The sequence below is a fragment of the Crocuta crocuta genome, unplaced genomic scaffold, assembly GCF_008692635.1.
Source record: "Crocuta crocuta isolate KB4526 unplaced genomic scaffold, BGI_CrCroc_1.0 scaffold25, whole genome shotgun sequence".
In the NCBI taxonomy this organism is placed as follows: domain Eukaryota; kingdom Metazoa; phylum Chordata; class Mammalia; order Carnivora; family Hyaenidae; genus Crocuta; species Crocuta crocuta.
In genome coordinates this window covers 1100003-1114635 of record NW_027532015.1, presented here as the reverse complement: position 1 = coordinate 1114635, position 14633 = coordinate 1100003, and the positions used below count along the sequence as shown (strand labels likewise).

At 41.1% G+C, this 14633-nt stretch overlaps 1 protein-coding gene across 2 annotated transcripts in view; it reads right to left on the bottom strand.

Moving 5' to 3' along the window:
• SYNE1 (spectrin repeat containing nuclear envelope protein 1) overlaps window positions 1-14633 on the bottom strand; it is a 457258-nt gene that overhangs the window by 152555 nt on the left and 290070 nt on the right. The window contains exons 89-92 of one of the 2 annotated variants that reach the window (XM_077775982.1): window positions 13775-13975; window positions 12540-12680; window positions 4867-5034; window positions 4485-4646 (exon numbers count right to left, since the gene is read on the bottom strand). In XM_077775982.1, the coding sequence (XP_077632108.1) occupies window positions 4485-4646; window positions 4867-5034; window positions 12540-12680; window positions 13775-13975 (672 nt within the window). Of the gene's footprint in view, window positions 1-4484; window positions 4647-4866; window positions 5035-12539; window positions 12681-13774; window positions 13976-14633 lie in introns of those variants that run through there. The other variant, XM_077775981.1, reaches the window with a different exon arrangement.

The window sequence follows — 14633 nt, the reverse complement described above, 5'->3', positions numbered from 1 at the left end:
CCTCCCCTAAAGCACACTGCTTAATCAAATATTAATGAGAAAGTCTGTCCTTTTTAGCTGCACACATAGTAGGTGCTCAGCACTTCTAGTTGACTTAATTCTAATCCGTGGTAGATAAAACAGATATCTGAATCATGAAGCGACCAGGAAGAAAACAAGCCATCTCATTTAATCGCAGTGGATTTGACCAATCTGGGGTAGAGTGAAGTCACCAGCTTCTGTTTCGGGCTCACACTGGTTTACAACAGCCCTCTGAATGTTCTGTAGTAAGGAATAAAGGAATTAGGGATTCTAAAACTGCTGGGTTTCTTCCTCTTAGAATCAAGGCTCTCTATTAAGGCTTCGGTTCACTCTCAAGGGAGAGTTTTTTGCTCTCCAGGATGGTTTTGGAAGGTAACTATAGTTTTAAACTTTAAGATCCAGCAGCCAAGCTTACTGCAGGTGGGATTTTTTTCTGATGTTAAATGTTTTGAAACCAGATAGAGGAGGTAGTTGTATAACATAGTGAAAGTGTTAAATGCCACTGAGGAGTGCCTGGGTGGCTCAGACGGTTAAGCGTGTGACTTCAGCTCAGGTAACGGTCTCACTGTTTGAAGGTTCGAGCCCCACATTGGGCTCTGTGCTGACAGTTCAACCTGCCTCACATCCTGTGGCCCCTCCCGCATTCATGTTCACTCATGCTCTCTATCAAAAATAAATGTTAAGAAGATAAAAATGAAATTTAAAAAATAAAAAAGAAATGCCACTGATCGTACACTTTAAAGTGGTTAATTTTACGTGACTGAAGTATCATGTCAATTTAAACAAAAAGATCAGCAGTCAACTATGTCTTCGCCCCCATAACAGTCTCAGCTGGGGGCCAGCTGTTTCCTTACATGTCCGACTCAAAACTAAGGAGAAGAAACACCATCTTTGGTTTTCTGACTTGCGCTTACAAGGAGGTTATATGCACCATACCTCTGTGGTTTAGAAAAGTACCTACGGCTTCTCTATAATGACTCACTCTGGGGAGAACACGGAGTTCATGTTTGGTTCAACACCGAAGGTAAATGTGAATTTCATTGGGACTTTGAGAACTATTAACATCAGCACAGCTGGCTTCAAACTTTGAGTTGTCATATATATTGAAAAAGCAAAAACAGAGACAAAATTACCGCAGAGCTCTGCCTCCTATCCATCACTGAACTTAATGCGGCAAAGACACAACACGTGCCCACAGAGCATTAGTTGCCCATGACCATGAAGGTCCCTATTACAGCGGGCTTATCACTTAGAACAGCCACAAGTCAGCTTATGAGCTGCATTAATGTCTTTTTAAAACATTTTTTAATGTTTATTTATTTTTGTGAGACAGACAGACAGACAGACAGAACATGAGCAGGGGAGAGGCAAAGAGAGACGGAGACAGAATCTAAAGCAGGTTCTAGGCTCTGAACCGTCAGCACAGAGCCCTATATGGGGCTCCAACTCACAAACCGTGAGATCATGATCTGAGCCGCAGTGGGATGCTCATCCAACTGAGCCACTTAGGTGCCCCTGCATTAATGTCTTAAAATTAGATCTCCCATACAATTTAGAGATGGTAACAGGAAAGGCACAGCACTTCCCCCAAATTCAGTAGATTTGGACAAGCATTTAAAGGAAAAATGTTGGTATCAGATCAGCTCTTTAAAGAAAAACATTAATACTCCCAAGAGAATGTTGGGAAAGAAATAACAACTGAAGGGTTTCTACTAATTTTTAGAAAATATAAAAAGTGTACTGGACTTCCTCACCCACATTCAGCTGGAACTTAGAAATAGTAATTCTACAGTAGTTCTTGGAATTTTTAAAATACCATTCCAGAAGTGAAGAACCAATTTAGATTCTGAGATATCGTTAGCTTTTCACGTGGGCAGCTCTGTCCCAGAATTTGCAGGCCTGAAAGGTACAGATGGCAAAAGTAGGTCAGATGGAAAATTTTAGATTTGTGGTGCTATGAAAAGTAATACATTATTCATACTTTCTTTGCTTCTCATCAGAACATTAATATGTTCAGTTCCGATGATGGGTAATCATCAGGGAATTAGCTACATCTATCTGCTCACTGCTAGAATTGTTCGCGTGACCACTCCCAGTTTAGAAAGAGACAGAAATTCATGTGGTTGGCCTTAATTATAAGAAAAGTCACACAGTCATTTCTAATACTTAATACTTAGCATTAATGTGCAGTTTTGTGTTTTCTCCATTCAATCCCTTTGAAAATACTAATTTTGCTCTACATTCAGTTTACCCATGTTTTCATGCCAGTGCCCGAGAGGCAGGATGGTGGTGCTGGTGGTGGTGGTGGTGAGCTAATTTCTGTTTTCAGTCAGGAACTCTGGAATGTCAGGACAGACCACCAGGATCCTGTTTTCCTGAAGTTCCTAAATCCTCGGGGACCCAATGAAAGCTCATTGGGAGCTGTGGCCAGTCACCTGGGACCCTAGAATGATGCACCTTAACCAAAGGCAGAGATAACCCAAAAGTAGAGAGAATTAAGCTCTGTAAACCCTCTCCTGGAACAGCAGCTCATGATGACCTGACAGCAGGACACTCAAGTTCGCTCTACTATAGCCTTTGGATAATTTATGCTCAATTCCTTTGGGATGTTTAGAGGAAAGTGTAATCAAATGGAGGTAACTTGTCCTGCCCCTCCACACACAGTGAAGCACGGGGCTGGGGCAGGGGTGGGAGGTGGGGGGCAGGCAAACAGAACCCCAGGGGTCACTGGTGCTTCACGGACAGTGAGGAGGCAGCAGGTGACAAGTTGATAACCGGAGCATCAGTTAAAGAGGACCATGGTGCTTGGAAAAAAGTTGTGTTGTGTAATAATCACCCAAGTCCCTTGTCTGTCCTCATGATTAGTTTTGACCAGATAAACAAAGACTGACTCTAACTCTATATTTGTAGAGCACCTTCCCCAAATCAGACTGACTGTGGATGGCTTTGGGATGGCAGAAAGCCCCACAGAAGGTAGTTTACCAAAATAAGGCCTAAAAATGGGTGCCACATGCTGTGATCTCTATCTTGGTTACAAGAGTGTCAAAACCTGAAGCCACTATTTCTCAATACACCGTCTCTAGATGAAATATGCTCATTTTTGTGTTACTTTGCAAGAATAACACATATATTCTTTTTTTAACATTTTTTTTCTTTTTTTAATGTTTTATTTATTTCTGAGAGAGAGAGAGACAGTGTGAGCAGGGGAGGGTCAGAGAGAGAGGGATACACAGAATCAGAAACGGCCTCCAGGCTCTGAGCTAGCTGTCAGCATAGCCCAACGCAGGGCTCAAACCCACGAACCGTGAGGTCATGACCTGGCCTGAAGTTGGATGCTTAACCGTTGGATGCTTAACTGACTGAGCCACCCAGGCACCCCACATATATTCTTAATATATGTAAAAAAATGTAAAAGGACACTGTAAAAGAATGCAATTTTATCTAAGACTACATATATAAGCAGCCAGTATATTCCAAGGTTTTCCTGTATTAAACACACACACACACACACACACACACACACACACACACACTACAGAGTTCCATACGTAAAGCTAATAAATTTCCCAATCCTTGACAGATACACATATCATATCATGCTTTTATAGCACTTAGTTAACATCTAAAAATGCCTTAGTTTTCCTGAGAGAAAGAGAGACAGAGTGTGAGCAGGGGAGGGGCAGAGAGAAAGGGAGACACAGAACCTGAAGCAGGCTCCAGGCTCTGAGCTGTCAGCACAGAGCCTGACGTGGGGCTTGAACTCACAAACTGTGAGATGATGACCTGAGCCAAAGTCAGAGGCTTAACCAACTGAGCCACCCGGGTGCCCCTAGCATGCATTTTAAATTAATATATTTTTAGCATCTTTCTGAATTAGGTTAATGTAATCATCTCTGTTTCTCATGTAAAGCCAAAGTTTTGTTCATATAACTTTTTAAAAAAATGACTCAAGTCAGGCACAACCATAAGATTATAACTCTGAACCCCTATTCTTCAAGTGCTTTCTTGTCCACTTAAGTCTGAGAGCTATTCTCTTAAGTGATAATGGAAGGGTGCTCAGCATACCCTGGCTAGGTTTCTAAAGACAACAGTAACCTGAGAAGGTAGATGCAAGGTATATTTTATCCCTACAACAGTTCACAACAACAACAAAATAATGTGGCAACTATTAGGAAACGCACTTTGTGTGATAACAGTAAAGAAGCAACATCAGTGCATGTAGCTTTAATTAAATTCAAGGTCTGGATTTCTGTCTTTCCTTCATGGATCCCTCCCTGAAGAAGTGGTGGAAACAACCACCGTTTGGAATCTTGTTTACTCTGTAACAACTGATATAATAATAATAATAACAACAACAACAACAATAGCAGTTTCCTCTACCAAACTACATGCTTAGCCGGACGACCAGTCACAAGAGAGCACTACTTAATCATGCAGAAAACTGAAGTCATCGCTATTTTTACCTGGTGCTCGGCCATCTGGCTCTCTGGACTCTTGCCGTGCTCCGGACTCTCACTGAGTTTCATCTCGATGGCCTCCATCTTTGTGGAGATGGACTGGAGGGAGTCCTGGTACTTCTGCTGCCTTTCCAAAGCTTCATAGAGAGTCCGCTGCTTTTCACTGATCTAAAGAAGAAAAGGATATTACCAAATGTTTCCTAGCCCCTTATCTTCTAGATTACGACACTTGTTTCCTCATGTGACATCCTTACCTCTGTGGCCCAATAGAGGGTATTCAACAGCATACAGAGTGTGTTAACTGTGGGCGTGAGTTTCCTGAGACAATCACTAAGGTAATCCGTGTGCGGTTGACTTAATTAAACAATTCCACGTTTCAGAGACTTACCACATTCTTTAGGGTTTCCCAAGAACGCTGCAGATCATCTAGTTTAGCGGTAGCAGATGGCTCCAGGCCCAGGTCACAGAACTCCTGATAAGGCAGCGTGCTGGGATGGATCCTGGAGGCATCAGTCTGCAACCTCTCAGCCGATAAGGCTTGGTAATAAGCAATGTCCTGTGGGTGCAAAGCCCGGTGTTGGATTCAAGAAGAAGACAGAGTTCAGGTTAACATGCTCTGGGTATTGTTTGCCATGTGGAGGAAGGGTTTGGGATTCACCTAAACTATAAACTATGCTAGGGGCTATAAACTATTGAAGTTGGCATAATTCTTGTGATGAGAAAAATTAAAAGATTGTATCAAGCACATACAGTCGCTTTTGAATTTTGCTCCTGTAAAAAAAAAAATGAACAAATATTTCAAGTTGCAAAAACTCACTCTTAGTTTATATTTGGTAAAATGGAAATACAAAATATTTGAGTGGTACACCTATTTAAAAGACAAATTAACTAGTAAGGCAAAAAAGAGAATCCAAATTATCTCCTAAAATGTTGTTTAATGTATTGGATTAAAATTCTGTATGCTTTAAAAAGTACTTGATTTAAATAATATTAAATTAAGTCATTTTTGAGATATAGCCAGATCTTCTGTATCTGTGAATTCATCACTCACAGGAATTAATTTAAATACGTTAATATTTTTACAAAAGGCAAATGTAATGGGGAAGTTAAAACTACTCTAAGAAACAAATAATAAAAAGGATTCCTTCTAATCAATTCTTGGAAGTATACTGGAAATAATCAAAGTGAATGATGAAAAACAAACCTTTTGATTTTTTAAATTATTTCTTGGGTTATAAGTAACATTACATATTTTATCATATTAATAATGGAATCTTCTACATCAAGACATATAATCCTATGTTTTCAATTGTTTCTATGCGTATTTATGTATATTAATAGAAATTGAATTGGGGACTAAAGTTTATATTCTAGGAATTTCTATGACAAAGTTCACTACTTTTGGGGCTCCTAGGTGGCTCAGTTAGTTGAACCTCTGTCTCTTGATTTCAGCTCAGGTCTTGATCTCACGGTTTGTGAAACTGAGCCCTGCACTGGGTGTGTGGAGCCTGCTTGGGATTCTGTCTCCCTCTCTCTGCCCCTCCCCCATTCATGTGTATGTGTGTGCATATGCCCACACTCGCTCTCTCTCTCTCTCTCTGGCATTTGTTGGGGTGAGCACTGGGTGTTACATGTAAGTGATTAATCACTAAATTCTACTCCTGAAATCACTATTACACTATATGTTAACTAACTTGAATTTAAATAAAATTTTAAAAATTAAAAACAAGTAAATAAGTAAACATTTAAAACATTCACTACTTTTGCAGTTGTACTGTTGAAGATAATTATGTATATGAATGCAAAATACCTGAGCCTTATTGATAAGGTAAGGTCTTATTGATAAGGTCTTCGTAAAAAGTCTTAAAGGAGGACCCAGCCACAGGAGAAAGCAAAATAAGACCAGGAAGGAGCTGGTGTTTGGGGCTGTGTGTGAGGACAGAAGCAGGACGGTGGGGGAGAAGGAGTCAGACAGATGTCTGACACCGGAGGAGTCACAGCCGAGACTCCAGCTGAAATTCCCCTAAGGAGCTGTATAACTGGAGAAAGTCCGTCCCATCTCACGCATCGGCTCCCTCATCTGTGTAACACTGGGGAGTTCTGAGGACTCAATGAAGTCAGATTTGAGTGGCCATGAGACCTGCTACTTATGTTGTTGTTGTTGTTGTCACTTCTGGATAAGTCCCCGACCTTTACTGAAGACACTGGAACATGGAGACTGGTTCCTCTCTGTTCCTAATCCTGTCACCATCCTGGGTAGATTACTTTGCTCTTCTCAAGTCTTTGCTAAACTCGCATCCATTCGTCCTCACCTACTTTCACCCCACGTCAGTCCTCTGCACCCTTGAACACGATGGCCTGTCATCACTGAATTGGCTCACCCCACGTGCCCTTCTAGCTGTGTCTAAGGTTACTTAAACTGCCAACACCTCTGCTTCCTTTGCCCCTTTCACTCTGCGCTCCCCGCCTGGAAAATCCCAAGCACGACTGAGTCCAATTTCACTTTTCAGAGTGCATGTGTGTACGTGCTCATGCACATAGACACACACACACACACACACACACACACACACAACTGAAGCAATCGAGGAGATACTTCTGCAACCCCTCAAATATCCAAAAATCTGTCTACACTCAGGCTCCCCTTTGATCTTATATTTGCCAGTTTCCTCGCTTAAGGAGAACCTTCTTGCCTACTCCCAGAATCCCATCTACTTTTGTTTCTCAAGGACCTTGGTCCATTACTATCTTCTCCATCTCTATTGACTTTCTCCTGGCACATAGATAGAAGCACATCTTTTCAGTGTAAAAACATATACTCTTTTCTGGTATTTCTCTCACAGGATGTCACAAGTTAGAAAAGTCCACAAATCACAACGTGATGGGTCATCACACAAAAAACACATAGTTGTGGGGGTGCCTGGGTGGCTTAGTCGGTTAGGCGTCCGACTTTCACTTAGGTCATGAACTCGCGGTTTGTGGGTTCGAGCCCCGCGTCGGGCTCTGTGCTGACTGCCAGCTCAGAGCCTGGAGCCTATTTCAGAGTCTGTATCTCCCTCTCTCTCTGACCCTCCTCTGCTCACGCTGTCTCTCTCTCTCTCTCTCCTAGAAATAAATAAAAATATTAAAAGAAAAAAAACATAGTTGTGATCACCGTTTCTTCCTTTTCATCCTTTCACATGATAATCCAGCTTCTGAAAATGGTAGTTTACATTTGACAATGTTCACTTTCTCACCCCCAATCTGCTTCTAAATACCCAGCTGTGCTTTGACCCTAATGATTCTTTTATGTGAAACAAAATGATTATTTTCAGCCCTTCTTCTGCCTGACCTCTCGATCGCATTCAGCACCTCTGACTGTCCCTTTCTGGAAACATTCTCCGTTTAATCTGTTCTCCTCCAAGCTCCAGTCATTCAAGCTTTCACCTGTGTATTTCCCTCAGTTTTTTTATAAGCTCCACACCCACATCTTCATTTTTACATTTCAAAGTCATCATTTCCAAAAATAAAAACAGACAAACAAAACCGAACAAAAGAACCATCCAGGATGAGAAATAACAAATTTACCAAAAACATAATGTTCTATCCATCTTTCCGTAAATGGAAATACACGGAAAGCTTCTGTGCATGGAACCTCTGATCTTGGGATTTATTCTCTCTCTCTTCTCTCCCTTCCCATCCACAGCTTACTTACAATGAATTCTATTCACACATACCTTGCCGCAGCACTGCTTCAAGTTCTCATTAGAGCAACAACTTCCCAATCCCCGGTTGCAAACTGGTAGCCTGCAGGCTGCCTTTGGCTTGCATACATTTAGTTTGGTTATGCAGTGTATGATACTGTCGGAAATGTCATCAAAGTGGAGACATTTTATAAGAATCCAGATTCATAGCTCCTTTTGCAAACCAGAAGGTACAGAAGACTGGACTCTGTGTTCACTTGACTATGGTAGTTCTAACAGGGGCCAGGCTGCCTGGTTTATGGACAGAGGTGCTGTTCAGGTCCTCTTCATTCCCCAGCCATTGATGTCACAGTCCTGGCCAGGCATCAGGGAGTGTGACTTCTGTCTCTCACTAGCTTCTCTGGGTCTGCCCCTGTCCATCTCCATTCTCCTGTACACACTGATCCAGCGTGATCTGCTCTAAGACTTACTTCTGTGCATAGCTTCTAGTAAACTTCCCTCCATGGTTAACTATTAGCTTCTGGATAAAGTTCAGTGTGTGTGTGTGTGTGTGTGTGTGTGTGTGTGTGTGTGGTCCTTCATGATGTGCTTCCTTCAGCCCTCTCAGTTTCTTGTCTTCCCTTCTCCTTCCTCCAAAGCTGGCTCTCTAATTATACTGATATTATTTGCAGTTGTCTTGCTGGGCCATCCTCCTTACTGCCACCACACCTTCCCATTTGTCCTTCTAGAGCGTCACCTCACTCTAGTGCACACACCCTGCTTAACCTGCACTCCTTTCCTAAGCTACCAGGTGCCCCTTCTGGCCCATCCTGAACTCCGGGTTCAGGTGCATGCTCCAAGTCTGCCCTCACCACGCAGTGTTTCTCATTGTCCTGGTCATTGTCCCATTCTGTTGTGATTACTCCCGTTCTCACTCCGATTGTGAGCTCAGTTAGAACTGGTGAAGTGCCTTTTCTCTCTGGCTCTGAGCATGTCGTAAGGTGTTTGGCAAACAATAGGCAGGCATATATATTCATAATGCATCATACATACAAAAGCGCTTTTATAAACTTTATATACATGGAAGTATATATACTTATGTGTGCATATATACATACATATATGTATGTATATATATGCAGAGGCAGAGAGAGGGAGAGCAGGCAAGGGGCAGAAAGGAAGACAGAGGACAGAGAGAGGAGGGAGGGAGGGAGGGAGGGAGAGAGAGAGAGAGACAGAGAGAGAGAGAGAGAGAGAGAGAGAGAATCGTAAGCAGACTTCGCACCTAGCAAGGAGCCCAGGAGCCCAACATGAAGCCCAGTGGGGCTGGATCTCCTGACCGTGAGATCATGACCTGAGGCAAAATCAAGAGTCAAATGCTCAAATGACTGAGCCACCCAAGGAACCCAAGGAAAGTAATGTTATTACTGTCCACAAGGAAAAGTAAAAAGCTGCTTTAAATGTAAAATTTTTACAATTAAATACTCTTTTATAGAGTATAAAATACACAGTACTATAATTACTCAATGGAGGCTGTAACTGGCATAGTGAGGACTCATCCTTAGAAATACATTTCTGTTGCTTTGTACTTAAGATATGAGAGTTATTATCCAGTCGATTCCTAAGAAAATGCATTTGGAAAGCTATAGTTACTATTTCATTAATACGGTCCAGGTTAAAAAGTATTTTCATGTTTTACATCACATTTCATTTTCAAAACTGTGAATTAAGCAGCATTGTTCGCCGTTATGTGTGAGGCTGCTAAAGGACTTTGCAGGTGCATTCAGCTTACAGGCAGGAGAGCTGGGACTCATCCTGAGCTTTTAACCTGGAGCCTGGCTCTCTACCTGGTACAAGGTCATGCTTTCCAAACCTTGGCTTGTCAGCTCTGCCAAGGGACCTGCCTCTTGCTTTGCTTCTAATAGGGTCAAGAAGCCTGCAGCAAATTCTGGGGTTGCCTGGTTATTTCCATTCTCCAGTAAGCTAAACTGTTACCACATTCAGCTAATAGCTCCTGTCAGAGACAGAACACACTGACTGTGGGGGGATGGGGGGGTGGACGGGATTGGGGGGAAATCACTCAGTTATATAATGGAGATCTACTCACAGAAGCAGCGAGCACAAAACCTTCCTTTAACAGCTGCAATTTTATACAGCAGTTATATTTGGCCACCCCTTGAAACAGCTGTGCACATTCTGTACAGTATTCTGAGTCCGAAAAGTGGAATTTATGAGGGCTCTAAACGTCTTCCTCAACTACAAGAGAAAATTTTACAAATCCAGTGTACCCAGGCCAGGTTGCAGCGTGTGTTCATTTTCCTCTGACTTATGTTACTGTACAAGAATGACATGTGGCCTTAATGAAGGGGTTGATCTACTTGAACAACACCAAGCATCACACATTTGCTTTTTAATGGCCTCTGAGTGAAGCCATCTGATGGAAAGACAGTTTTTTGCTAATCTTCAGTATCACATATAAGTACATTAACAATGTGATTCACTCGATCACATTTAATTGATGTTTTCCCTTGATGGGGGAGGGGTGTCCAAATCTATTTAAAACAAGGAAAGATCTCACTCATAATTTTAGGATTTGACTGAGTTTGATGGCTGAAGTAACCACAATATAAAAAACATTTGTGTATTTTATCATTCACAAGGCATTTTTATATGTACATTGAAAGACACTTTACAAGAAGTATCATCGAGACTTACAATCTTAGAAAAGGGATCTTCTTCCCACAGTGTTAATCTCAAGGCCACTGTTCATTGTTCCATTTGAAAATTTTAAGAGCATTAAGTATATTATATAGGATAGTGTTTTCCTAGACAATAAACAGCTGACTACAGCCATGTTTCTCTGATTCTCATAAATAACATCTGTGACCACAGGAAGAATACAACATCAAAGAATGAGTAATACATATTTTAAAATCAGGATTTGAAGAACAGTTTCCCCCAGAGTGCCCTGAACTTCTTGTTTTTTTTTTTGTTTTTAGTCTCCTCTCATCACTTTTGTTATTATTCATCCCACATCCATGTTTCTAAATTATGAGGTCCTTGCTGTCTTCTCTTTTATTGTCTGTCTGGGACCCAGCAAAGATTTCATACCAAGCAGGTACTAAGAATGCATCTCGTGAATGAATAAATTAATGACTTCCTAGAGCTACATACATTTTTACCAAGAAAATTGTTTTACCTAAAATATTCATTAATTTTATATTCCTGTTTTAGGGGAAGAAGTTTTTTTAATCACAGGAATACTATTTCAAATGCTTCTGTTTTAAAATAAAAATAATTACAATTGATTTGTAATATAACTTATAGAATATTTGCTCTGCTTAATGCTTCTTCCTTAATAATAAATCTCAACTTCTTTGAATACTTACATGATTTCACAGTAATATTATTAAACTTTTTTTTAAAACTATTTTGGCTAGTGGTGCCTGGGTGGGTCAGTCGTTTAAGGGTCCAACTTTGGCTCAGGTCACGATCACAAGGTTTGTGGTTCGAGCCCCACATCAGGGCTGCTGCTATCAGTGCAGAGTCCACTTCAGGGCCTCCGCCCGACCCCGGCCCCTCCACTGCTCGTGATCTCTCTCTCTCAAAAATAATAAGTTAACATAAAAAAAAACTAAACTATTTTAATTAAAGGAAAAAAAAGAAACTAGGACTTAACATGCATTAAAAATTTCTGGCTATTGTAAATCTGTATTTTTTATTTCTATACAGTATTTTTCATGAAAACTCTTTAACATTTAATTTAGCACAATCTGAATTTCATATAATGTAGGCTAAAAGTCACCACATAACAAGGTATTATAGTCACTTTATAGGAAATAAAATTTAACATTACTGAAAAATAAATAAAAAGCACAAGTCTACTTAGACATCCCAATATATACACTGGCAGATACCCCTAAGTTGGTTGAAAGGAAATAAAGACAAAGTATAATATGGTGAGCAGAAGGCTTTCATCTTCAAACTCTGAGCTTGTAAGTGTCAAAACCATGTTCAATGAACGTTGCAATGCAAATAGATCATGTTATTTTACAGGGGTGACAGAAACATCTCATTTTCTGTTAGGATGCAGTACTCCATTACAGAAAGCTGTCAGAACTAAAGCCATAAAAAAACTAAAGCCTTTTAACATGGCCTTCTCCAGCTATAATTTCTGTGTCCTAATTTTTGCTCATCTCACTTCTGGAAGGCCAGACGAGGAGGAGCTGATGTGCTGAGCCAGTAGTCGTATCACATGACAATCACCATTCGTGCAATTTCACACCTAATGGTGTGTCCCTCGGAGTCTAAGATTCACACCCACAGTCTACTAAGAACAGAGAATGGAGTCTTGCATCCCTCCAGAGATCAAAGCTAGAGGAATGCCAAATGGTGGTACCTGGTTAACAGAAGCATCTGTATTAGCCACAGGTGAAGGGGAGCGACAGGCAGGTGGAGAGGAAATTTCACTGTTGGTTCCCTCCTCCCCAGACTCCTCTGTGACAGGTGACAGCAAAGTGTGACAGCGACCTGCAGTCATCTATCACATAAAATGTAGCCCAAAGGACAGGAACATCAGTTAGCTACGTTAACAAAAGACCTGGTCGGGCACAGGTCAAAACAAAGGTAGTGAAATGACGAGAGTTAGAAATATGGAGACCCAAATCTACATACAAATTCTGTGTTAGTACTTAACAGTTTTGTCTTCAAGTTAATATGACTCTAGGGACCATTTGTAAAACAGGGAAAGAGGGAGTCTATCACATTAAACACTTTTGTTGATTAAATGTTTTCCTTTCCTTGATGTTTGTGTCTTTAGAAATAAGTAGAAAAATCATGGATCATATAAGTGAGAGTAGGGTCGACAAAATAGGACTGGCGTCTTTTGCAGACCTCTCGAATTCCAAATATCCTAGGGAGATAAACGTGCCCAAAGTAATCTTTTGCCAAAAGAGTCAGGTACATACACTACCTGAGGCACAGGGCATATGTGTGGAAAATATACAACACTAGAAAACGCTTTTGTTCCCAAAACAAGTAATGCATTTTGTATACAAAGTGATAGGCAAATGATGCTTCAGAACAGCAATTATTGGAGCCTATTTATCTTAATCCAGAGCTAAACTTTGGATTTTCTATTTTCTTATTTTTCTAATAATAGCTTTTCTTCTCTATTTTATTAAACATTTGTATAACAGAATACACAAACATATCTAGCTGGCCAGTACTTTAGCTTGGAAAACACACACAAAACATATGTGTAGCATGATTCTCCTAGCTCCGAGAAAACTAGAAAACTGTGCAAAGGAATTTTTCGGAGGCTCAGAGCCTCTCCGTATGATTGCTGAATTATACACAAATGCAGGGCCAACCTTCCGCATATTAAATAATTTAGTCGCCTAAAGCAAACAGCTTCATTTTAACTGTCAGTGTTTACAGTATCCAAAACTGGCCTTGGCCCAAACGGAGTCAGAGACTTAAGGAGACCGTTCCTGAGTTCTAATCTGCAAGAGCTAGCACTGATCCCTAAAATAAGCCACAGAGAGGGAACCTAGAATCACTGGCCAGGGGGTACCGTCAGAAGGGAGCGCGGCGCGGTGGCTCCCAACAAACCCGGCCTTGACCCTGACTTACCATGACCACAGAGGGGTGGGCCGAGGTCGCGGGGAGGAGCTCCCGGTCCAGGTCCTCCGTCCCCTCCCCCTCCGCCAGCCCCTCCACCTCCGTCACCGTCAGCAGCATGGTGGCATGCTTGGCTTTCATCGTCAGCATCTTGCACTTGGAGTTCAAAGAGGCGATCTGCTCCTGGTAGCCCTTGATTTTCTGAGCCAGCTCCTGGGGAAACATTTTCCCCCCACCGGGTGTCAGAGCAGCATCAAANCCCAGGAGAGGCTCTGGGTGCAGGCGGGAACTTATGTAACCTTAAGAACTGGCAACTTTCTTCGAAATGCCTTAACAATCTGAAACCGCCAGATGGTTCATGCCATGGAAATTAGGTCATGTGATGACTGAGACGACAAAAAATGCAATGCTCAGCTCTGACCATACTGCATACATCAAATAGAGCAGTCATCTGTTACAGACAGTGTCACAAAAGTCAACTGCATGTCAGTTCCTGTGACCCACGGAGTCGTTTTTCGTAGATCAGCTAAATAGTACATAGGAGACCCTAATTATTTATGCAGATGATTCCCAAAATAAAGTTTTGTACATTCACCAAATTTCCCCCTCAGGCCTCACGCGTTTCTAATGTTTCAAACTAGAGCTTTGAACTTGAAGTTCAGTTCAAATTTAAGTTCACTTGTTGTTGAAAAAAACTAAAAATTGTTTAATTTTAAAAATTAAAAATCGTCTTAAAGATCTAAAATGCTAATAGAAAATAATAGTCTAAAATGGTAATTCTAAAATGTTAAGTTTATACTTTCTTACTTAAAGATGCATACGTGTTCAAGAAAAATAAAGATGCATGTTTCAAAACTTTAATCCTAAAGTA